The sequence below is a fragment of the Falco cherrug genome, chromosome 6 (genome assembly GCF_023634085.1).
Source record: "Falco cherrug isolate bFalChe1 chromosome 6, bFalChe1.pri, whole genome shotgun sequence".
NCBI lineage: Eukaryota > Metazoa > Chordata > Aves > Falconiformes > Falconidae > Falco > Falco cherrug.
Window position 1 is genome coordinate 7371994 of NC_073702.1, and position 26260 is coordinate 7398253.

At 36.5% G+C, this 26260-nt stretch overlaps 1 protein-coding gene across 11 annotated transcripts in view; it reads right to left on the reverse strand.

Annotated features, from left to right (window-relative positions):
- Nucleotides 1–26260, reverse strand: part of DOP1A (DOP1 leucine zipper like protein A) — a 68111-nt gene that overhangs the window by 15886 nt on the left and 25965 nt on the right. For 9 of the 11 annotated variants that reach the window (XR_008732833.1, XR_008732834.1, XM_055714266.1 and 6 more), the window contains 15 exons: nucleotides 25661–25781; nucleotides 24804–24923; nucleotides 22026–22140; nucleotides 21554–21583; nucleotides 20934–21167; nucleotides 17211–17835; nucleotides 13883–14157; nucleotides 13058–13210; nucleotides 9019–9119; nucleotides 7493–7752; nucleotides 4833–6840; nucleotides 4613–4724; nucleotides 3479–3658; nucleotides 1096–1221; nucleotides 622–756 (listed from right to left, as the gene is read on the reverse strand). Coding sequence is in view for 9 of the 11 variants with exons in the window: in XM_055714266.1 (XP_055570241.1) it covers nucleotides 622–756; nucleotides 1096–1221; nucleotides 3479–3658; nucleotides 4613–4724; nucleotides 4833–6840; nucleotides 7493–7752; nucleotides 9019–9119; nucleotides 13058–13210; nucleotides 13883–14157; nucleotides 17211–17835; nucleotides 20934–21167; nucleotides 21554–21583; nucleotides 22026–22140; nucleotides 24804–24923; nucleotides 25661–25781 (4595 nt within the window). In the remaining 2 variants the exon portion in view is untranslated. The remainder of the gene's footprint in view (nucleotides 1–621; nucleotides 757–1095; nucleotides 1222–3478; nucleotides 3659–4612; nucleotides 4725–4832; nucleotides 6841–7492; nucleotides 7753–9018; nucleotides 9120–13057; nucleotides 13211–13882; nucleotides 14158–17210; nucleotides 17836–20933; nucleotides 21168–21553; nucleotides 21584–22025; nucleotides 22141–24803; nucleotides 24924–25660; nucleotides 25782–26260) is intronic. The other 2 variants (XM_055714267.1, XM_027797976.2) reach the window with 1 other exon arrangement.

Sequence of the window (26260 nt, forward strand, 5' to 3'; positions counted from 1 at the left end):
AATGATTAAGCAGGTATGACTTCTCTCCAGAAATTCATCCACCTGTTTGATATTGTGAAAATATATAGAGCAATGAAGCTGGTGAAGGGTCTAGAGAACAAGTCTTACAAGGAGCAGCTGAGGGAACTGGGGGTGTTTAGCCTGGAGGGAAGGAGGCTGAGGGGAGACCTTATCGCTCTCTACAGCTGCCTGAAAGGAGGCTGTAGGCAAGTGAGTGTTGGTCTCTTCTCCCAGATAACAAGCAATAAGACAAGAGGAAACAGCCTCAAGCTATGTCAGGGGAGGTTTATACCAGGTATTAGTAAAAATTTCTTCACGGAAAGGGTGGTCAGACATTGAGGCAGGTTGCCCATAGTGGAATCACCATCCCTGGAGGTTTAAAAAAAAACACGTAGATGTGGTGCTTAGGGCCATGGTTTAGTGGTGGACTTGGCAGTCCTGGGTTAACGGTTGGACTTGATGATCTGAAAGGTCTTTTCCAACCTAAATGATTTTTTGATTCTATGAAAATTTTCACACCGTACTGCTCAGCTTTGTGAATGAAGTATCCCAACCAGCAGTACCCTAAGCTTCAGTAAGAGGACATTAAATAAGTCAATAGCATCCCTGCAGTTTTCATACCTTGTCCTTTGCTATGGCTGGAGGCTGCTTCAAAACTTCTTTCACTGTTTGTATAACAGTCTCTGTTCTCATAACACTGATAGAGCGAACTAGTTCAACCAGTAGAAGTTGTTCTTCACCTGCTGTAGGAATAACCTAAAAAAATCAAATATATGCCACAGATTATCAGCACAGATAATGCCTATGCCAAAATTAAGGCAGCTGACCTCATGGGATTGAAATGTTAGCAAATAACAGTTCATCTACAGACTTGGAATCACTTATTCTTTTCCTGAAGAATTTGGGAAGATTATCCTATTCTAAAATAAATTGGTAGCTCCCCAACAGTACAGTTGCTAATTAGAAATGCAATATAAATATTCTCCATATTTCATACTATGTATTTTTTCACTGGAATGCTTGATTTTCTCCTTGCTTCTAAATCACTTAAAGCTATTAACACTATTTGAAGTGATCATTGTAGTATAAACATACCTTTGTCCTAGAAGTATTTTTATTTTGCCTCCTTTCATTCCACACAAATGCAATAGCAGCCATGAAGTGAACACCATGATTCATTGAAATCGGACCCAAAAGTTCAAGAATCTGCTGCCTCAAATTCTGAAATATGGAATCGGAACACATACACCTTTAGATAAACTCTCAGCATTATGTTCAAAACACCTAGTTATAAAGCCATACTTGGATGGTAACTATCACTACCTTTAATAAAAATGGAAGGATGCACTCAGAGGGTTCATAAAGCTTTATTCTACATCTGGTGCTCTTAAATCATTTTATTCATGACTAAGACAAGGGAAGACAAAATACACTTGTTAAATACGCAAATAGTAATGAAGTGGGAAGCAACTGATAGGAAGGTACAAACTAAAAATGATCTGACAAACTCAAAAAGCATCCTGAAAAAAGACAAGCTGCAATAAAGGCTTGATATTTGCATGCAAAGGTAAGGCTATACAAATTCAGTGACGGAGGATGAGAAACTCTTTAGATAGCAGTGCTGCAGGGAAAAAAAAGTCTTGGGACTACAGTGGATCACAAACTCTTCATGACTACTTTGCAAGAAGAGGGAAGAACATTCATAAAGAGCCACACATAATGAAAGACATTAAATTTTTCTCCTGAAAGAACATACTACAACCATGTCCAGTTTTGGACACCTTCAAGAAACATACCACAAACCCACAGAACTCAAACTATAATGATTAGTGCTATGGAATATGACCTACGAGAAGGGCAGAAATGGGTTTGCATATATTCAGGAAAAAAACATGTAAGTGGAGATGCAACAATTATCAAATGGGTACAAGGTAATTAGGAAGAAGAAATGAAGATGATGTTCACGTCTGCCACAAATAGTGATGGACTTGCTTTGTAGCAAGTGAGATAAAGATTAAAAAACAGGAGTTGATGGGGAAATCCTAAAAGGAAGAAAATGCTACTCTGGAAGACTACAACATTCACTGCTGATACTCTTAAAAATGTGGGGTTTTAAGCATGTCAGAGGTTATTGAGACACACTTGGGTCAGGAAATTTATTTCCTGAGCTGTTTTATTGACCTCTTTTCTATGACAGGAAGCTTTTAGACAAAAACGCACTTTCTACCTGTTTTCTGTAAGTCGTTTTTACCTCGGTCAGAGATATTTCAGTAGGAATTGTCTAAGCTTGCAGGAAACTGCTATATATGATCCCAGAGTATGAGTATACATTTCATGCACTTGCCAAGAGTGTGGCTTCCAAAGCAACCTAGTTGTATTGAACCTTAAATATCTTTTTTATACTTTAGACACACAATTCTGTGGAGTTCCAGTTTTGTGTGTTTTTAACTACATCCACCAACTCCAAGGCTGCTACAAAAGCATCACCCTAAAGCAATGAGGTGAACAACTAAAATAACCCATCCTGATGCTACACTGAACAAACTGAATTCAAACTGGACTTTTTCATATACAGGACATGTTGAATGCTCTTTTGAATACTATGGATATGGGCAAATTAAACAAAAGCTGGAGCATACAGAAGGGTTAATGTTTAACCAGAGTACAAAAGCTTATCCTTTTTTCACAGCAGCAGCATAACATCATAGGCCATCAGCAAGTACATACCCACTTCCTTTCAGTGAGTAGGAAACCCTATGGGCAACACAAATATGACCATGGATGCTATCTGTGCAAAGACATGGAGTCTTAGATTAATTAGTCAATCTGAATGGCAAAGGTTGAAAAGGCTGTAACACAGCATCACCACAAACCGGATTTGATAGTATTCAATTTATTTAAGGAAAACCTATTTTAAAATATTTCTAATTTAAATGATAATTTCCTATTAAATAATATGAAGTATAAGAAGTTTGAACTGCTTCCAATAATTGGGCTAGGCAGCATTCTCAGTATAGTCCTGTTTGAGCCCTTCCCAGGTTCTCTTTATGACCACTAGCTCACCATTTGCTATGACATTTCCCCGCACACAGCAACATCATTGCATGGGAATTGCATGAATAAAGGACCTAGTTCATAAGTACTAGATGCTTTAAAAGAAAAGTTCTCTTTTGTTAAGATTTTCCATCAATATATATATTTTATATCTTTTGAGGCATAAAAAGGTGGGTTAATTTTTTTCAGGATAGATTTAATTTTCTTTGTAGAAAGTAAAGAGTTGAGACATTTTTGTCTTGAATTGATATACTCAAATTTAAAAGCAGATTCAATATCCATTTATAAAAGCCCTGTTTGTGAGGTAGGCGAGTAGATGAGACCAGAGGCATTAAAACTTGATTTACATTTAAGGGAATGGAATTGGATTTAGTTTGATAAAAGTATTAATGAACAACTTCGATATTATCCCTGATATTCTGACCTTTGTTGACCCAAGATTAATAGTGGTAATGGATGCAGCAGCAGCAGTAGTTTTCTCTGAGGAATCTGCAAGGTGAAGGATGCTCCACAGCAAAGTCACAGAAGACATGATCATATGCAAGATTGAGAGGATCCCATTGCGTGCTTCAATCAAGTGCTTCTGATCTACATTAACCAAAAGCTAGTGGATTTGAAGGGGAGAGAGGATGAAGAACATTAAATATCTACATAAATAGCATAAATAAAACAGTGTAAATTAAGACTTAACAGACATGGAAGCTTTCAACCTTAACTCTTCAAAATAGTTTTTCAGTAATTCTTATAGTACATACAGGTTTTGAGTCTAATAAAAATAATAGTTACAGAATCTTCTCAGTTGCACAATATCAAACATATTCTGAACACATGAGGCCTCACGTCCACAGCAATCGATTTTGTATTATCTGCCTATATCTTCACAAAACAATTATTTCAAAAGTTTAAATATAACTAAAACTCTAGGTAAAATTATTTACTTGCACAGACAATAAACAGTTACTTTGAAATTAATGGAAGGCTAGGGGGCATAAGAAGAAAAAAAAAAAAAGCAAAACCAAGATTGCAGAGAGAGAGAACAGCACAAAGATTTTCTTGCAGAATCTGGGGCAAATTCTTAACAGAGACTGTGCTTAGAATATCAGATCTAAAAATACTGCTTGAATAAAAAGATAAATTATGAATATACAGAAGGAGTAGAAAGTTCTGATATATTGCAAGATGAACACAGTCCAGCCAGAAAGTAATAGGATAGGCATCAGTATGGGAAGTTCCACAAAACAAAGTCAGCTCTAAGAAGTGGCATTTTAGAGGTCTGAATGTTAAGGAATTCCTACTTATTTCAGGATAACAAAAAACACCCCTAAACCCCAAAAAACAAAACAAGAGAAACAAAAAAGTCTAAGACTATTCTCTCAAAAGTATAATTAGTAGAAAATTGGGTTTCTGTTTGAGATGTGTATATAATCAATAAAAAACATAGTTAAAAGAATATATTTGGTATTTTTCCCACTCGGATCTTCGTATCTGCTAATATAACCACTGTCCTTAATTAGACACATATTGCATAGGAACCTCTCAGACACCAAGATAATTTTACCTGATGATACTGTGTAGATGGATCCAGGAGACAGTAATGAATTATTGTTGTGATCCCTTCTAATAAAGTGAGAACCATATCTGGGGGAGTCACTGATGCCATCCAGAGAGGCCTAAAATAAGAATTTATATTTTGGTTTTTAATGGCTTGATCTGTTTGTAAAGCAATTCAACACAATCAAATCTGCTTAAAAAGATTATACACCTCTACATACACATACCTATTATCAGATAATCCTGTTTCATACTTATACTGCTGAATTAAATTATCCAAGTTCCTGCAGAGCTGAAGAGTCACTGAAACAACCACCCTTTGAAGAACTTTTCCCATGTAAGGCAACGTAGAAGTGATAAGGCCGATCCACTGAGGATGCATTTTACAGGCACAGTGCTGGTGTAAAGCTCGTATCACTGCGCAGAGAAACATGCCTTGGCAGGTTATGGGCTGGGAATGTAAATACTGAAGAGAAGTCATTGGCTGCTGGGGGCCAATGTGCTCCAAGTCCGTTATGACAAAGTCAAAGCCTGTTTCATTTTCCTCAGGCACAGTCATTACTCTGTGTTCCAACACAATTAGCCGTTGAAGTACTTTTAAAAGCTGCGATTGCAGAGTACTACCACTGTCAAATTCATCTTCAGAAAAATTTATAAGGCTGTCTTCAGAGAAGCCTTCTTCTACAGCCACTACGTTTTTCCCAGCGATCTTTTCACTGTGCCATTTCTGTGCACTGAAGATAGAAGATAGCAGACAATGTAGGATCACTTTCTGAACCTTGCATTTGGACAACATGTCTGAAATAAAACTAGGAAAGCCCTTTGCAGAGCTTTCTATCACTTTTGCCAACTCAGCAAAGAGAAGGGTCAGAATTTCTATACTCATCATTTGCATATTACGGTTTCCTATTAGATCTTGCGAAGTTACTTTAACATGAGTCGGATAGTGGCTCCGCATATAGTACAAACACAAGGAGATAAGAATTTCTATGTACATAGAGCTCCGAAAGTTATGGTTGGAATCAACTGGGATGTGACTATAGAAATCCTTGCCCATAACTGATATTCGATGCCTGGCTAGAAGGTTCTGGAGCAACGAAAGCTGAGGAGTGTATGCATTGTTGACACTGGTAGTGGAGATAGCACTTACAAAAGCTGAAGGGTTTGTTTTGAGAATTGCTTTAATTGCAGAAAAAGCATACAATGTCCTTGAAGAGTCATACAGCTGGAGATAAAGCAGCACATGTTGATACAATGGGTGGATATTAAAGCTGGGAGATTTTCTCATGCCTGGGGACCCCACGTCACTTTCTATTTCTGAAATTTCTCCTTCCCCACAACTGTACCAGTTTTCTAAATCAAGACCATCACTAAAGAAGACATTTGTTTGTTTAAGCTTTTCTGTTTGTGCTTTCTTCTTCTCTTCATCTTTCCGTTTAGCTATTTTCACCTTAGGTTTTGCACCTGGTTGCTTACCAGCCTCTTTAACAATTGTTTCTTTTTCTGACATTTTTTCTGGTAGCTTTCCTTTAAAGCTGAACTGAATACTACTGTGGCTTTGCTTTCTGGACTTTGATTCAGTGGAAGCAAGAGTGAGATCAGAGAGGGATTGCTGGCTTTCTGCAATACACGGTGAAGAGTTATTTCTTGAAATTTCATCTTCTAAGCTCTCAAGTCCAGTCTCAGTTGAGGCTGATAGCAATTGGGAGCTGTCATTACTAAGCAAACTACTCTGACTACTTTGAATATTTTGATCTTCATTTTTTGTCACCTCCACAGAGTTATCCAGAGGACTGAATTTACATGAAGTATCTTCAGAGCGTAGACTATGTTTAACAGGTTCAGCCTCTTCGCCAAGCCCACTTACAACTTTGCATATAAGATCTGTAACCACCTGTTGCACAATTTCATCAGGCGAGTCTTCTCTCAGAGTCTGAGAGCTATCTTGAGCACTCAGGCTTTCTGTTTCCACTTCATAACTGATGTTGTCTCCAGTAGATGACTGAGAACAGCCAGAGTCAGAACTCTGCAGTATTTCAACTTGGTGGTCAGGAAGGTCAAAATCAGACACAACCATTGGTATGGTCTCACTGCTGGTACTTAACAACGAAAGTCTGTCACTCAGAGGGTTGACAGTCAGGCTGAAATTCTCCATTTCATCCATAGCAAGTTGTTTTTCATTGCCTTCTTTAGGTATAATAAGTTGTCCTTGGCTTACAGGCTCATGGGAAAACGCTTAAAGAAAAACACACAAAAAAATTTAAACACATAGTATTTTGTTCTTCAGAGTAAGAATTTAGAATATAAACATTTATCAAGACTTCAGATTATAAAGGCATGGTAAGTAGTGTCTTTCCACTTCACAGGAGAAAAAAAAAATAATGTTAATATGCAAATGACACACATTCACATGACCAAAGCAAAATTCCTTTAGCAGCAGACCTTAGTGAAACTGCAAAATTCTCCCATGAAAATTTAAGTGGTCTCATCTGCTTGTGTTTTCATAAAAAAAAGAATTATTAGTATATTACTAAAATTACACAATACATGCAAACACCTTCAAACCTTATCAGTATGTTTGCAGCCAGCCCCACATCAGTGGTCCTAATTCATAAAAGCATTTCATTTCTTGGTTAAGCTTCAAGCCATATTCTTAATTTCTACTGAATTTCAGTAAGACACAAGAAAATTTACTAAGAACAACAAAACCTCAATTATACTTGGGATGCCAAAACTTGAATTAGAAAAAGCGTGCACAAAGCAGTTGCTATTCCAGCACTTTGTTTTGAGAGTCACCCACAAAAATTTGTACTCTGCTTTTAATACTGCCTGCAAATAACAAATAAATTGAGTAAGGAACTTCCTACAAGTCTTCTTGAGTACATACCATCAGCACAACTAAACTTCTGCATAAAGTGCTTTTCATTTTCTTCTTCAGGGTGATAGGGAGACTTAGTCCAGTAACATTCAGCCTGTACCCGCTGAACAGAAACTCGCTGAGTTTTTGGATGGAGAAGCAGTAGGAGCAAAGGCTCAAGAACCCTTGCAATATCATGTCTCTGAAGCACTTGATTTAACCAGGCTTGCCCCACTGACCATGTAGAACCATCCAAGCTATTAAGGCTGTCCAGCATGATAAACAAAGATCTAGAACAAAAAGAAGAATAAACCTAGCACAAATTCTACACTAAGAACAGAATAATCTCATTTTAATCTGATATATGATGAATTTCAACATGTCAGTACATACTCCAGTGTCTTCTCCATATAAACAGTATTTTCTTTGGAATCCAAACTTTGCAACCTGAAGTTTTATATTTCAGTCTAGCTTGAAGAAGAAATGGCCAGGAAGAGCTAGTAATAAAGTTAGTTAAGATAGCTACACTAATAGTAGCAGTTGTATAGTCAGTTCAGGTATTTGTACAGCTACTAGCATAACAAACTTTTGTTGCCTAAGTGCTAGTGCAGTACAAAAACATAAAAAACTTTAAAAGCCAATTCACACAGATGTATGGGAAAGAGAAGATAATTTATTCAAAAATCTTTTCATCATGGATGGAGAGGAGAAATATACTTGACAATTCAGCACTTCCTCCTGTAGTTTTCTTCTTTTAATAGTCTTAGCCTTTAGAATCCTTTCCAGACTTGGGGAAAAGCATTATATATATTGGACTCTGAATTTTACTGACTGTTTAACATCCTCCAGTAGTACACATTTGTAAGATCTTAGCTGTATGTACAGAATTTATCGCCACTTCTGCAATGAGTGACAGTATCAAGCCAAAGAAATAACAAGCATTTTACTCTGATTTCTACAGCAAAGTATGTATTAGAAAATTTAAATAAGCACTTTTCCACATTTGTACTAGCTGAGGAAGACTAGACTAGTTCAGAGTCTGGATCATTCAGTTTTTTCTAAGGTGGCAGTTTGATACCAGAACACAAAACAGAAAGCCTCTGCTGCTTGCCATAAATGACACACAACACACAGACTAAACAAAAGAACTTTCATATTATAGTGCTTACTTGCAATTTTGTTCTTAAGTTTTCTTAGCTTTACTGTTACTTTCCATTTTCATATAATTCAATTCTGGGTTATGTTCTCTCTCCTATATTTGTTTTTACCAAATCAAAGTAAGAGCTCAGATACTATGTTCAGTATACTCAAATATTTTAACCACAGTGACAGTCAATGAATCACGTGACTATTCCTGCCCTACTCTTTACAGCTACCATAAAAATTTACAGCTTACATAATCATGAAAATAATTTTGTCATTTCTTGTTCTCCTTCCTTGCTCTCACAGTTACACTGTAGTTCTCCAATTTCTAAACACTCTATGCTTCCACTACAATGTAGGTAAAGGTTCTGAAGCAAAATTATTTCAACTGAATCATACTTGCAATCACCAACCTGTCAAAAGTACGGCCAAAAGAAGAAGACTTATTAATATGAAGGTCACGGGTGAGATGCCATAGCACTGCAAACTTTGCATGAGCTTCCATTCTTACTTTCTGTGGACCAAATTATAAATTAGATCTATCAGAATATGACAACCTCTGATAAGAAGGGGAAGGAGGGAGGAAGGAAAGAAAAAAAAAAAAAAAAAAAAAGAGGCATACAGCAGCTTAAAAGATATAACAAAACTGTTAACTTTTTTGACTATGCATTCCTATATTCCAACATTACAACCAGTAACAGGCAAAAATAGGTCTCTGTGAACAATTTAGTAGCATGAAAGGATTGCCCCCCTTCTTGATCTTGGCCATCTTAAGTTTCAAAAGTTAGCTTGAAAAAGTTCCAAATACTTAATGCAATAGCTTGAACAATACTTATTTTACTCCCACAAGTTGCACAGCTCTGTTTTCAGGGAGTTTATCTACATTTATCAAGGCACTAGAAGAGATCATGAAAAGATTGCAGAAAGAAACATGCAAGCTTTTCAATATGAAAGCTCAAGCATACAGAGGCAGAGAAAGAAGAAAAAGTTTTTAAAGATAGTGTCTGGAACCATGGGATTAAACACGGTACCCATGGAAACAAGGGAAGGAAAATAAGGTGGCTAGAAACAGACCTAAGAATTTTCTAACTAGATACAATGTAGTTAAAGAGTTCATCACTAATGCCAAATTTACCTCTGGAATTTAAGAGATTTATTTGTTTTATTTGGACAAATAGGACATGCTTACTGCCCAAGGGACTTCTAATGACTAGTAATAACATGCAGACTATTCAATGGTGAAAATGGTATTAAAGTAACAATTTTTATGCCTTAATCTTTTTACTGTGGCTGATCAAGGCAAAGTTATTTCAGCAAGGCTGTAAACAACAGTAAATGCCATGCTATGACACACATACATGGGCACATGTACTAAACCCAGCTTTACCTAAGAAAAAAGGAAGCTACTAAGCAGTTGTAGGGGTGAACAAACAAAGCACAGCAATCAGGACAGTTATATTGAGTAAAACATCAAAATTACTGTCAAATACAATCAGGGCTTATACTAAACTACTAGATGATAAGCTGAGACGAGACAAAGACTTTCACTTGTTTTTTTTTCTTAAAATAAAATTATAGGGAATGAATAGTAGGTATATTTACCTCTAATCAAAATGAGACTGAACTAAGAACTTAAGACCACTGTGACAATCTGGTATACTTCCAGATTTAATTAACAACATACAGCTTAATAAACTTTGCAACACCTAATATGACCAATACCTGCCACAACAATGAAAACTTTAAGTAAAAGCTGCAGAATTTGAAAATTACAGAAAGGACAAGACTGATCACACTAGATGTAAACAAACAAAAAAAAAAGCCAGAAGCCAAACCCACCCCCCCACACCCCCCCGGCCAAAAACCCCAAGAGAAATGGCATTTTGGAAAGTAAAGCAAGCATCACATGTATTTAGGAAAAAATATGCTTCTCACAGGAAAAAAAAAACCCACAACACTGCTGCAAAATATCTACAATTAGACAAAACAATTCACTAATATCTGCCGAATACTGAGTGAAAATACCAACTCTCAAACACATACAGATGACTTTGTGAAAGTCCGTGCAATCCATGCTGAGAAGATGCAAGAAATCCTGTTTTCACAGTAAGCTTGGCAGAAATGAGTGAGTGCCACATCCACAGTCACTGTAGTTCACAGACCAGCCTAATAACTGAAAACTGTAAATCATTGGCAGTTTTCTCAGTATGCCAAGCTGTGAACTGCAGTGATTGACAGCCTGGCTCACATTTGCTTTTTTTGACCCGGTTACTCTCTGGTAGAAAGGAAAAAAGGTAACTGCCTCTCAAGTCACACAACCATGAGTTGCCAGAGCACCTAAGCTATCACTCATTCTGTTCAGGCTGCGAGAACAGTTCATATATCTGTAATTTGAACCACTACAAAGGTCTTAAGCGAAATGTCAACACTAACAGCCTCTCAAACAAATTCCCAGGGGAGGGGAGGGAAAAAAAAAAAAAAAAAAAAAAAAGCGTACCTGTCATAACAAGAACTCCTACTAACAACAGTAAAACCTAAGCATGTGCTTTATATATCAGGAATCTGAGCATAACTTTTGATAAGAGATACAGTCTCCTACATAAGTCTGTTGCTGAAAAGCTCCCTTTGTCTAGCATGAAACTGCAGAGGCTCATGACAGACTTAAAACCCCACCATTTGTCAATAATCTGAATATCTGCCAGCTGCAAAAGATTCTGAAAATACTATTCTGCTTTCATTAGCTAAACTGATAGCAAAACAGAAGTAATCATTAGGGCAGCCTATATAACTTATAAAAAACAGCCAGAGAGAGGCGGCATTTGAACAGCAATAAAGAATGGGAGAAATCCACCAAGTGGGGCCATGAGCAAACATTCTAACCTGTGGTAGCAGAACATGAGGCAGGACAAGGGACAAAGTAATAACAAGAAACGAAACAGTGTTATCAGAGGCAAAGAAGCAGCTCTCAGATCACTCAAGAGGTTCTGCTCAAATTATAGTCTGTAGCTTTTAACATGAGACAGAGATGAAAAGTAAAGACCTTTAAGAAAAGAGTAGCCTCAGTGGCATATTGCAAAGAAATGCACAGACGACTCACAACCCAGCTGCCATGTCAGTCAGCACAGAGGAGGCAAGCACATTTCCCACAAAGGCACAAATGCACAGAAAACTGGCAATTACTGTTAAACCAGTTTATTAATTGCCCTCTAGAACTGGCAAACATGGCAGAAATAGTCAGAATTCAAATCTTTTTAGGAGAAATAACTAGAGAAGAGAGGAGCTGCATGAGATTGAAGAGGCTTCTGTATGACTCTTCCCCATCAAAAGTATTTAGTTACTGAAATTCCTCCACTTCCCAACCTCACAGAAACACTTTAGCTGGAAATAATTAACTGAGACAAGTGTCAGAAGATGGAGCTCAGAAATATATAGCCCAGCCCTTGGGACCTGGAAATAAAATAAAATCTTATTAATTAAAGCCGCTGTATTTACATTCATTCTTACAAAAAGCCAGAATCAGATAATATACAAAAATGCTCAGAAAGAAAAAAAAACCAAACCCAACCCAATTCACTGCCACTTAAAAGAGAAAGGGAATTAAGGCTGAAGCAGCAAATTAATGAAATCAAACGCAGCAGACTTATAAGGATGTGTCTCACAAAGACGGAAAGGAATTGAAAACACATCTCAAACTGTAAAAATGTAAAATGTAAAAAAAATGTAAAAATGGTGACATAAAGAGAAAGGCAGTAAATACCTCAGCTAAGAGAGAGACAAAAGAGAAAGCAAAAGGTCAGAAAGATAAAAGGGACCACACACAACTCTCAAAGAAGCAATCCAACCCCACTATCAAGAAAAGCAACAGAGACATGGTAATGACAATAATCTGGCTGTTGTTGCTTCTCCAAGTTCTGTGGAGGACAGGAAGCAGAAAGTCTAGATGCTGTATTAGAACAAATGATTAGACAAGATGTGAGCGTTAGATGAAATAGGAGGGAGCACACCAGAGGACTGAATTACAGCTGGACACAGCAAAAGTGTGCTTAAATTTGATGGAGCTGTACAGCTAAAAAAAGAGTGGTTAGGACAACTGGAACGGAATCTAGAAAATCTATATTCAATTATTAACATTACAAACACTTTTCAAAGGTTTGTGAAACACCTGGACATTCACGAAAACAGGGCTCAGCGCCTACAGACATAAGGTTATGGTTTCTTATGAGTGGGAATATAGGAAAGAGGGTGGCAGTGTCAGAGGAAAGGCAAATCTAATGTTTTTCATGCAAGTAAAAGATAAGAGTATTTTTAATGTTTGAAACAATGCAAGGCAACATTTTTTTCAATACTGAAGTTATTTATGCCCTTCCCTATGGCACCAAGTCCTTTTCCTAAATATATTTCTATAGTTATATACTTAACTCATCTTTTAGTAAATATCTATAAACAACTTGCCTTGTCTCTGTGAGTCAGCTGCTGACTAATAACATCTTCACAAATGCTAGAAGATGGAACGAGGTTGTGCAGCTGGTAGAACAGCTCCACACTCTTCTGGTGATGCTGAGGAGTTCCATCACCCAACTGGTCCCAAAGAGTTAAAGCTATATGCTTTGTAGATGAAAATAAAAGTTGCAAGAGACACAGGTGAATAAGTATCATGCCTTGTTTTGTTCTAGACTATGTTGAGCTCTCTGCAATGATGGGAGACATTACATCTCATGTCACCAAATGACCAACAGGCAATCTATAAAACTGTTCTGTTTTGTTTGTATGAACATAAGCAACTGTTTGAAATATTGCAATAACTTACTACATAAAAATTCCTGTTACGATTCAGAACTCTCAGGCATCTCCAGAAACAAGTTTTCATTGAAATATAATTAACTACGTAATATACCCTGCTGCTGATTCTCTTTTGTAAATGATTTCTTATATAAATCACACAAAGGCAGAGGTTATGGTTTACCACAGTCCTACAATACGCACACCTCTGTTTCACACCTTTGCTAATTAATGATGCTATTCAATCAGGTTTTATTTATATTTTTAAAATATTCATTCAAACAAAGATTTTCACCCAAGCAGTCAGTAAAGCAATCACAGCGGAAAAACTTACTATCCGTTTTCATTTAGAGTCTAGCACAGGTTACAACTTATCAAAATACTCAGCAAGAAAATTTGGTTTACCATACCAAGGATGGTAAAGTGGCCCAGACTGGCAATCTTCACCAGCCAGGAAAAGAAGTCTAAAGAAAACAGCAATGAGATACTGCTTTGTACCTTGAAGAAATCTGTCTTTTCAGCCATATATCTCAGATTGCCTTGCGTAAGAGGAGGTCTGATGACCACAGCCACTCTTCCCTGGTTAGGGCTAAGAGGCTGAGCCGTTTCCACACTGTTCAGATTTTCTCCAGTGACGAGAGCAACAGATTGAGTCAATCCAACCAGGTCCATCACAAGGGAAATTGTAACACCCTGAACACTGAAATCGCTTGCTTGCTTGCAAGCACTCATTAAAGTCTGTAGCCACAGTGGAGGCTGTACTTGTTCACAGTCTGAAATAAAAAAAAAAAAAAAAAAAAATCACAGATGATACATTAATTTAGTGACTTGAAGTATTATGTGCTTTTCCTCTTATATCCCATGACCATATTCATAATTGTCCTTTATCTTTCATATTTCAACCTGCCCATTATATGGCTTTAGGATAATGTATGCAGGACAAAGATACAAATTGATATGTATCTATCATTAAAATAATCTAATTAAAAATGCAATACTGTATCGCTACAAATGTTTACTAACCAAAAATAAGCAGGAAAATTTGAACACGGAAAAGTAAAATAAATTTTATGGAAATGCATCCAAATGATTTCATGTTTTAGACAAAACTGGACTTCTGGTAGTTTGCACATCCTTTCATTCACTGTCCTCCTTCATGAAATTCTTGACCAGCAATCATACCTTAACACTGTAGTTTGTAGTCTGGAATAAATCTGTAGTGTTTTTTAAAATATATAATATACATAGCATGTAATATTATCATATAAAATACATTACAATATACATACTTACAGAATTATGTACATATATAAACTAAATTTAAACTGACTAAATGATATAGAGATTTTTCCTGGCAACACTTTAAAAGTAAAAGTATCCGTGAAAATTGATGTTTTGGGTGACAGAAACTCGATCCTGTTAGATCATACTCTGCTTTCACTGTAGGTCGTTGTTTTCCTCTTCTTACCATCCCCTCAATACCATACACTGGCCTGATAATGCAAGTCTTGTTCCCTGAAATTCACAGTCAACTCTCCAAGTAAATAATGTACTCTCTTATTTTAGAGGTACCGAAGTAGTTTTTCTTAAATCTTCAAAAATATCCTCCCTATTGATGGTGTTCCTAAAATAGGCAAATGCTTCTAGAATCAGACACCAGTGAAGTGGTATTATTTAATAGGCACAAATACAGCATCTACTTAGAATTAAGAGGATGATGCAAGTTCTAATTTATAGCCAAAATAGTTAATTTTGCAATGTAAATTGGAGCCTAAGTATACCTAACAATTGCACATGTTCTACAGTTTACAGATACAAACATTATTCTGAGCTTGACTCAGTCCCCTTTTTAATTTCTTCAATTAAAAATAGCATGCATTTATCTGACAGTTCAAGCATACAGCAAAATTTAAGCACAATTATGTTCTATCAATATCAGAATAATTTGGGTCCTTCAAATAAACAGAATGATGACTCTCACCAGTGATTAAAGGCAATTGGATCACATCACTAATGCAACCCACCACAAACATATTCTGTATTTAAGAACCCTTCAATAAAACCAGCCTTTTCTGCAGTAGAAAAATGTATCAATACATGAAAAAAAGTCTCGTGTGTGAATTACGGTAACTATCATTCTTCCATTCTCCATTCTCTGTTTCATCAGCATTCTCTGTTATGGGAAGCAGGACTCCCAGGACAGCTACGCAGCACTATTCCCATCACTATTTCCATCCACCCTGCCATTCTGTACAATAGATGTTTCATCTGCAACAAAATCCTTCCTGTTGATCTCAACTGCCTACACTTTATGCTTATTCCTCAAAGTCACACTGTTTAATAGACTGCAAACGCAACATCACAAATGGGAAGGTTCAGATGATGAACGAGCAATGCAAATCCATGACATTTAACAAAGTGAGAAGGATTCACTAGAATCACTGCCTTCATATAAGGCACACACTACTCAAGCTCTGTAGGTTTTCTCCTTTAGAGTTTACAAGGCAGCAATAATCAGAAGTGCTATATCCACAGAAAACTAATAAACAAACAGCTGATGTTTTAAATATTTTTAGTCTTCTGCCACAACACTCATTTGTAGGCTGCTAGTGTTTGGAAGAAAAAAAACCAAAAACAAAACCACATTTTTCAGGGTCATGCTGTAGAAACACAAATATCTTGTGCTAGATCTTTTACAAAAGGTAGCACCCCTTTAGCACTGCAATAACCTTAATTAATAAACAGCTGTAACCAAGTTGCCTTCAATTTGACATAAATATTTGATATGTCTGGATCTCACAAAGTCAAAGATATGCTCTGCTCTTGGCTGTATGATGAAGACATACACAACACATCTTAAAGACTACAGGAATAGAAGAAGCCGTCATGTTAAACTGACATGCTTGTTTCCAAAAGCCAAAAATCTATTCATCTCCAAGCAGTGGCCACCACTTAGCCTTTAATAGATTTTGAAAGTTGTGGATAAGAACAAAAAGCTGGACCCATGAAGTTTTCTAGAAAAAATAAAATCACAGAAGATAATCATGACAGTAGCCAAAATTATTGTAACTATTTCTTGCATGCTCCAAGCTATCTACCATAATACCATTTTAAGGCAGCAATTCTCAAGCTACAGATCAGAAGTGGAACCAAAATTTGAACTGTAAATTGAAGACTTTACAAACTGTAAAAAGGATTGTCTGTCTAAAATGTCACATTTTGCAGTAATCCAGAACTGTCCTCATTTTATTCACATTTCCGTATCTGAATGTGTTCACGCTTAACAAAACCCGCCATTTTTATTTTGTTTTCTAATGTAACTGTACCTAGAATCGTTTGCCAGAATTGTTCCTTTAACAGGAGCGAAGTAAAATTAATTTCTTATTTGGTATGATCTTTATTGGACAGAAGCTTATAATTTCCATGTATTGCACAAAGTGGTAAATGAGTACATCAATCTAAAATTGCCAAAAATGAAGATGAAAACATACTTGATGTTCAGCTGTGGCTATTATGACAAAGAATAAAATTGTGGATCCATACAGTAAAGAGGAACATCTTAAAATCTAGATTATACTCTCAGGCTTCAGTTTGCATAATTTATATTTGCCACCCCAATATGAATTACTGTCAAATCCCATGCCAGCAATGTTCTTAAAATCTACGAGAAAATAGTTTAGTTTCCAAAAAGCAAACCAGTTGATACAGAAAGGAACTTACATTTCTGAGAGGAATAGCAAACGGCAACACACACAAAAAGCATGAATATTATATAATTAAGAAAAAAAATATTTAACAGCAAAGAACAAAGAAGAATGCAGCTTACCAACTTCAGGCTTCCCAGGATGTAATTCCGAAGTACGGTTTCCTTCAGCTATGTAAACAGGAAAGCTCGAACATTCAAGGTACAGCTGACAAGCAGCAATAAAGGCAGAAAGGTATTCTTTCGGTGTTTTTTTCTTGTTTGTTTTCTTCACCTTAGCATCAACTCGTGATTCTCTGTCCCATTTTGTGGTCTGTCCTTGCTCTCTAGTGGTGTCTACTGGAAGCTCTGCCCCTAAGGGCTGGGACAAGGAATTACTCTGAATGATATACAGGTTGATAAATCTGGTTAAAAACTGTTGGACATACTCCAAACAACACTGCATTGCAGTCTTTTGGATCGTTTTCCCACTTCGAGTTGCCGTCCCCTGTGTCATTATGGAAGGAGGCTGTACAACGGTTTCCTCAGATCCCACAGTTGATCCTGTTTCAGTCTCTGAGGATGTGCTACCGATAATAGGAATGCCAGGCGCACCGTGACCTTCATTCAGTGCTCTGTCAATGTCATCAGTTGTATCTGCCTGGTACTGTACAAACTCAGTGAATCCACTTTCTGATGATCGACTGCTTGGAGGATTTTCACCATCTTCAAACACATCATTAGGATTTTCAAGTGAAATTGACGGCACCTGATTGAGATAAAAATTTAATTGTTGTTTAAAATGGGTTATTTAGGTCCTGATGAAAAAAAAAATTATTTGCTTCTCCATTTGAAAGGAACAATTTTATTCCAGTTTTAAATCTATTAATGTAAATACATTTTATGCAAGACGATGCTTGGTGTTTCAGAAACCTTGCCAGACAAAAGCTAACTATAACAAAAAAAGGAAGCATTGTTTATCAAGTAAAATACTTTAAATATGATTGCTTTTAAAATTTTCTTCATATCATAATAATGTCTATTTTTTTATGAAAGAATGTTGAAATGCATAGACACTGGTATTATTAATTTATACAGCATCATAAATCAAAATATTCACTCATCAAAGAAAACTCTCCACTTCCAGCAGGAAGCAGGACATTGAACTATGTTGCTTGCGGTCACTTTAGCTTCTTTTAATACTGTAGATTTTAGCATGTTCTGCAAAAAGACAAGATATTTATCTGTTAATCAGAAACTGCTGTAGTCATACAGGAGTAAATGCCTGCAGGCAAAGGAGACAAAACAGAAGCATCAAGCCGAGAAGAATGGGAAGACTTGAGAGAGTAGGAAAAAGTATACACTTCTCCAATCACACTTTTTAAGTTCTCACTGTACAAGTAAATAATCACATCAGATATTAAACTATTTTAACATAGTAACTGTTCAGATATACTACTGATAGAGCCACCACAACTATTAAAGTTTTGTCACATTAGGAAGGCAGGATCAGTGTCATCACAACTACAAGTTGTCAAAACACCTTAAAAAAAATGGTCTGTGGAGCTGTAAATGAAGAATAAAATCTTTCATAACCTAAAACATTTTTCTCACTTCCACATTTATACTACTAAAGCCAGCTCAATTTCTCAATAAAAGACATGCTCTTCGACTTAAACTGTCTATTAAATGTGGATGGAATCTCAATTCATAGATGCATATATGATAAAACTTTAACTAGCATGTTTCTTTTTATATACCAATCCTGAGATCTGGAAGTTGGGGATTTCTTTCTAATATGAAATTATAATTATAGAAAAAGAAACAGACTTGCATTTAAAAGCTACTAACGATTTGTAACCAGAAAGAAAAAAAAAAATCATCTCCTAGAAACAATAAAGAAGGGTTGCTCCGGCAACAACAGCTCTTCATGACTCATCCTGAGCCTTAATTCCTCATCAGTTCAGAATATGCACAAATCTGATTGATGATTCTACTCAAAAAGAACCCATAGCAGCTTTCTGGGCTGCTCTAACCCCCTATAGTCCTGTTGGCAACTGGTGGCACAGTCTCCTGAGGAGAACAGGGAAACAAACCGAAATGCATGAATCAGTTGGGAGTAAATGCAGTTAAAGAATATGCCCTCATGCTTCTCATCTGGCTATCTTACTGGCGATGGCAGACATTGCCCAAGAAGCTGTCTTGCTGTTTGACATCCTATCACTGTCATAAATACAGAATTTGAGCATTAAATAATCTGAATAACTTTTTAATGAATAAATATAACGTAACACACCATTATATATGGTGAATTACAACTTGTTTTATCAGAGACTGAGTAAGAATAAAAACGAAAATTTGAGATAGTAAATACTACACAGGAGACAGTGAAAGCTAAAAAGCTTGCAAAGACACAAAGGGTGACCCAGCCTTACAAAATACAACATAAGAGAGATCAGAAACATGCTAATTAATTTCACTCTATCTCTTAACAGAAGCCATGGCTACATACCAATTAGTTGCAATTGAAAGAAAAAGGCCACTGATGGTTCAAAGGGTAATATCATTCAATCAAAACAGGTTTTATAAAAAAAAAAAAAAAGGCAAAACAACAAACAGGCAGGTTTCTAGAAAGAATAAGGATGGGATGCTGCATAAAGGATGCTGGAGTCCTAATGGACAAGGTGAACATGAGCTAGCAGTGGACCCTTCCAGTAAAGAAGGCCATCCACATACAGGACAGTATTAGCAAAAGTATAGCCAGCAAGTCAAAGGAAGTGATTGGTCCCCTCTGCTCAGCAGTTTTAAGACCACATCCGGAATATGGCATCCAAGTTTGCACTCATTAGTACAAAAAAAAAAAATATTGATGTACTGAGTAAGTCCAGTGGAGGGCCACCACAGGAGCACCTCACAGAGAAGGAACAACTCAGAGTTGGACTGGCTCAATCTTAAGAAAAAGAATGCTAAGAGGTGGAAAAGGCGTCTTTAATTGCTGTCTGTGACTTCCCATTATTTACCTGAACAGATGTAGGCATGCTCAGAAATTTACAGTGAAAGAACAAGAGGCAACAAACACAAGCTGCAACAATGAAAATTCTCATTAAATAACACAATGCAAACAAACAAGCTGTACAGAGAAGTTGTGGAATCCTCATCCTTCAAAACTAAGCTGCATATGATCTTGAGTGACCTGACCTAGCTCTAAAGTAGAATCTAACTTTGAAATGAATCCTGCTTTGAGCAGTGACCTGCAACTGTCACTTCCAATCTAAATTATTCTATGATGTTCCTCTGGTTTCTTCAGGTGGAGAACAAGGATTTTGGGGTATGTAATTTAACATACCTTACAGAGCCATAGTTGCATAGGCCAAACTATACAGTGTTAAAAGAGAAAAAAAAGAACTGCTGGCTGGTCAGTTTCTTTATTAAATGATTATAGGAACGGTAAAGTAAATGATGAGTAATAATCTGATGCATATAAATTGGGTGAGAGGAGAAACTACATATGCCTGACACAACTAAAACTCAGAATTCTTCTGAGACCAGTTTTTCCAAATGATCAGACTCCTGAAGTGCATTACAACTTCAAACCTTAGCTGATTAATTCATTCTTACGCCCCGATTCTGAAGTGATTTATAAATGTATAATATTAAATCAAGATAAAAAACATTAAGAATCAAGACTGTTTACCACAATGAAATGTACAATTACAATTTCTTAAGATGATCCAAATTTCTATGTATTATACATTAAACTGAATCTAATCAGAGACTTGTAGGTGTTCAGCACAGACTGAGAAATCCCACTTTTGCTTTCCACACAAAAAGTATTTTTCTATGATGCTGCAAAACATAATCAGTTACCTTTTTATTTTCCCATTCTTTGATGGAGCTGCTGTGTCCACTAGGAAGCTGCAAGATACCATCTGTACCAGCAGACAGCAATGGAGGTTGAACCTTACTAAGGATCTTTGAGCAGAGCCTGAGAGAATCAGTAAGCTCAGACAAGTGCAAAGTATGAAGATGGCTCGTCAATGCAGAAATCATCCTGAGCAACAGCTGAGGCAAGTGTTCTGTCTGTATTTCAATGTAAGTCTCCTAACAAAGTAATAGTAAAACTCATTATTGTAGCACCAAATTCCACGCTGAAAGTTATCTTCTAAAACAGTGGGTCCTATAATTTGCTTAACTGTGTTCTAATCATATGGAACACAGAAAAAGAAAAATTAATATCTTAATATCCAAGAAAAAGAAATGCATGCTTTACTTAAAAAAAATTTACAAAATTAACTTTACAGTTGGGTAAACAACGAATATATTTATGTATTTTCAGAATTGTTCATTATACAAACACACACATTACACAACATAACAAGGCTAAAGAATACTACTACTATTATTTTAATAACCTTCACATAAAATTTTAAGAATGAAAGATAAACAAGTTATTAAGAACTAAAGAGAAAACAGGCTGATTGCCATACCTGACACAGCACTCTCATACTTCTAGTAGGCTTTGAAATGAGAAAGCAAAGAATTGAGGAAAGACAGGTATAGAAAAAACAGTTCGAACAGTCTTTGCTACATTAAGCAATGCCAACAGTAAAAGATGATACATCTTATCATGACATTTAAAAGAGCCTTCAAAGAAAGCTACATATCTAAGCCAGCATACCAAACTACAAAAGACTGTATTAGTAATGAATACTGTGTAGTTTTAGAGAAAAGAAATAGAGGATGGACAAAAATTTTCAGGTGTAAGCATCATAAAACCCACTTTGTTTACATCCAGTCAGTCTATCAAGAATCATACAATGAAACCAAAACTTCTAAAGGTGTCCTCCAATTAATGCAATATACTTTCAGGAAAAAACAATTAACAAAGCAGATATAGTATTTCTGTGGACTATGAACATACAGAATCCCAGTATTAGCAACAAATAAAGCAATTCTTACCAAAGAAACTATATCCAACAAAAAATCCACTAACAAGCAGAAATTTGTCAGGGGTAACTCAGATTGCTCACTACCACCTCCAGGCCCAGTTTGAAGTCTGGCATGCAATGTCCTCCTGCAAAATTCAAATAGGGTTTCACGATACTTTTCCCTCACCTTTACATTGACCATATTTCTGTAACTTAATGCAAAGATGTACACATCAGCGATAATCCCTATAAACAAGTAACAGTAAAACGAGAGATTGCTTGAGTAGCTCATTTAGCCCCATTGCAGACTTTCAGACAAAGCAGCTACCAGCCTTTCACTGTAAACCAGTCTTCATTCATAAAATAGGGAAATTCAGGCTACAGAAAATTGCATTTGTGACTCTACCACATACAGCAATATTTGCTGGTATGAGCATTGGCACCAATAACAGAATTAAGGAATAGTGTTACTGGAAGCACAATAATTTTGAAGAAATCTAAACCTAAAATATAGCACTTGAGATAAAGACAACCAAAAGTGAAATAAAAGGCCCATGAAGCTTTAAAGCTGTGCAAGAGGAAAACAAAACAAGCTCTTCTAAATGTCCACTTCAACTTCAGTTGACTGCATTGTTTTACTATTGACAAGAATTTATAATCTGATGGGTTTTATTGCTAAGTGAAGTAAAATGGAATGTAAATCCCTCGTGAAATTATGTAGCAATCCAACAACATTATAAGCAAATGATATGAAAAAAGGAATAGTATTTTGTTTCTCCAATTCATTTATTCTGCTGGGGGTAGTGGTGAGAGCAGTGTCACATTTTCAGCAATAGCTATTCTACTCCTTTCCCTCTGTTTTGGAAGGGGTTGTGAACATACAGGGCAGGACTGAAAAAAGGATTTATTTGAAATAGAAGCATTACAGAAACCAAGTCTAAAACAGTGACAGTATTTACCAAAAGATTACAAAAAGATTTAAAAAATTACATTTAAATTGCACTGTGTTAGTAAGCTACGTTTGAAAAGTAGCTCTCTACTTAACCCACACCTCCATTGGGTTACTGTATCTCTCCAACAACAGATAGCTCTCTTCATAAAACTGGCAGCCTGTTTTACTAAGCAAAATGGTCCCTTTGCGTAAGTCATAATACAAATTCTTTTCACATTCTGTGCCCCTACCCAGAGAGATCTACCATTTCATCGATTACTCACATATTTGTTTAATTGTAATACCTCACAAAGGATGACTTGACTTCAACTCAGAGCCCCTTAACAAAAATAGCTTTGAAAGAAGGCTCAACAGCAGGGAGCAATACTTAAGACAGGAGAAAACACTAGATACAAGAAATTCCATTTTTAATTTTTAGTGGGGGAAAATCATAAGAAAAAGCCTAAGTCAAATTCAGAGGAATATCTAAATAGGTTTAAAAGTAATAACTGTGATTTACCAATCAGACTAGATGATATAAAGATACCTTACACATTCATGGCTTAAAATCAAGTGGTTATGCTTTCATTTAATGTTGTATCTTTTTTAGCAGAAAGCAATAACTGAGATAACACAGCAGGCCATGTGAAGAAAAACCCAAAACCAAATGAAAAAACATTCCCCAGATATTAATAAGGTAATCTGGTATCCTTACATATACTTACAGTAGAATCTACTTATATGTAAAGCAGCTTGTTGGTTGTTGCTCTTTTTTTCCCTTTAGCAATTCAGTCCAATACACAAAAATTAAGTCACAGGCATATTGGAAGGGATTTCATCTAGTCCAACCTCCATGTTGAGCAGGACTGCTAACAACACTAGATATATTCATCCACAGTTTTGTCTAGCAGAGTCCTGGCAATCTCCCAAGGAAGCTCCACAGCCTTCCTGGGGTAACTTATTCCACTGCTACACCATGTTCCTAGCAAAGCTTTTCTGGAAGTCCAACCTGAACCCATGAGCCAAGACGTGTTGCTGTCCCTTGTTTTACCAGCAGTCATTACTACAAGTATGGCTGTACCAACTTTGTAAATGCCCTTCAGGAAGCCATAGGCTGCTATTCAGGTCTCCTCTTTTTCAGGCTAAACCAAACTCACCTACCCCAACCTCCATTCAATGACCTATGACCCCAACCATATTAATAGTCCTCTACCAGAGCCTTTTTCCCAAAACTCCTCCTCAGGCAGGATGCCCCAACCGGGACACAACATTCCACACATGACCTTAGAAACTCTAAGTGAAGGGAAAAATAACTTCCTCTCACCTGCTGACCATGCTCTCCCTAATATCGCTCAAGACAGTTTTCTTTACTTATGACAGCACACTGTTGGCTCACAGACAATGATTCCATAAGGAATGGAAAAAAAAAATTCTACAGAAGTTTTACAAGATTTTCTCCTTGCCATGTACAGGTCTCCATACGTTTTCTTCCCTAAAACAGCATGGCAAAAGATAACACATTCTACAAGACACTCTTGGTAAAGCTGATGGGTTTTCTAGATACCCAGTGAGTAATCCTGTACCAGACAGAACAAAACAAACTAGCTTTGAAATCACTCTGGACTCTTCCCTTCAGCGGAGGTGCTAATTCTGATTCTTGATTTTAGCCAGACACTGAGTTTGTGAGAACTCACATTGCTGAAGCCACCAATCACACCTGACTGAAATTGGCCAAAACATCAAAGTTAAAAGGGATAGGGAAGAAAAAGACTTAGAGATAAACGACCACATCAGACTAACTTCTTTGAAGTAAAAGAGCTTATAAAACAAAAGCCAACTTCAATTTCACACATACAGACATTAAGTATTATAACCTACCTACAACATTCTTCAAACCAACGAGCGATGTAATCCCACATATAGTAAGGCTCAAAGGAATTAAAGAGAAGATTGGCAGTTTTAATCAATTCTGCTGTTTTCTTGTTTTCTCTCAGTTTGCTGAAGGAAAATAAAAAGAACGTTTTACATTTTTACACTTAATTTCTGAGTTATGTAACTACACATCACTGAGTTTATCCACTGCCAGTTAACACTGACAAATTCTCCTCCCCTCACCCCCACAGTGGTTGTTGCTCTAGGGATCAGTATATTGGTAGGCTCCTCATAGTGTCTTTTCACAGTTGCTAGGTTTCTTCTCTAACCTTTCTTTAGTATTTATCTTCTAACCACATTTTTTATAGATTTGTTTTCCCCATGACCATTCCTACAACTGTTCCCTTCCCCCCTGCCACCCACCCCAAGCTTTGAACTTCCTCCACCTTTTAAGATACTCAATTCAAATCTTGAAACTCTTTCTATCCCCCTCTCTGGCTGCCTTATAGCACTCTTCATTTTTACCCTAAAAGAAAGCTCCGTCCACTTTTTTTTTTTTTTTATTGTAATACAGATGTAAAGAAAGCCACAACTAATCTAAACCACTGACATACTGATTTCCAGCTGTATTAAGCAAGTATTTTTGTCATGGATGAATAATAAAATGTATGCTAAGTATTTACTAAAAAAAAAAAAAAGCTGTAGCCTTTCAGACCTTTGCACTGAACACAGAAATTGCAATTAATGTCAATGGATTCTGTACCATGGAAGAAACCAGGTCACAGTCCCAGAGGCTTCAGTCATGGTTTCAGCAACAAAAAGATGTATTATTTAATACAAAATACTGTATATTCTTTATTCACCTGCTTAGCTGTGTGTGATCTTTGTTGAAAGAAGGTTCTGCCTGAAGCTCCAGTTCTGCTTTGCACTGTGTATATAATGTTCGAAACACTTCAATCAGTACATCCTCTAAGATGGCAGGGCCTAGGGAGAAATACCAGCAATCACAGTTTTATGTATTACAGCACTGCTAACAGTCCACATCTGAAAACTATCCAAATCATTATGTGGTCAACTGAAAAAGAGCTTTGGTCACTGAAACCATGAAATTCTTTCTATTTAATTTCATAAACTACCTCAATTTCAGAAGGTTCTTTTGTATTCCAGAAATACATGGGCATTTGTAATGCCTAGGAGTATACAAAGCACAAGTGGAGTTCTTTTCCCATACAGTGTGTGTACAATGACACAATTGTGGATACAAAAACACCCAGTGCAAAAACTACAGTCACATCAGTGTAGCCCACGCTCAATCCAACACATCCTTTCTGACAGATTATTAGTTTAGCAACATGTAAATGTCCTTACATGGATTCCTGATCAAGCTAGCTCATGCTGTTACCACACAAAAAATAAGCTCAAATATTTAAATGCAAATATAAGGTAAAATATTTTGAGCATCT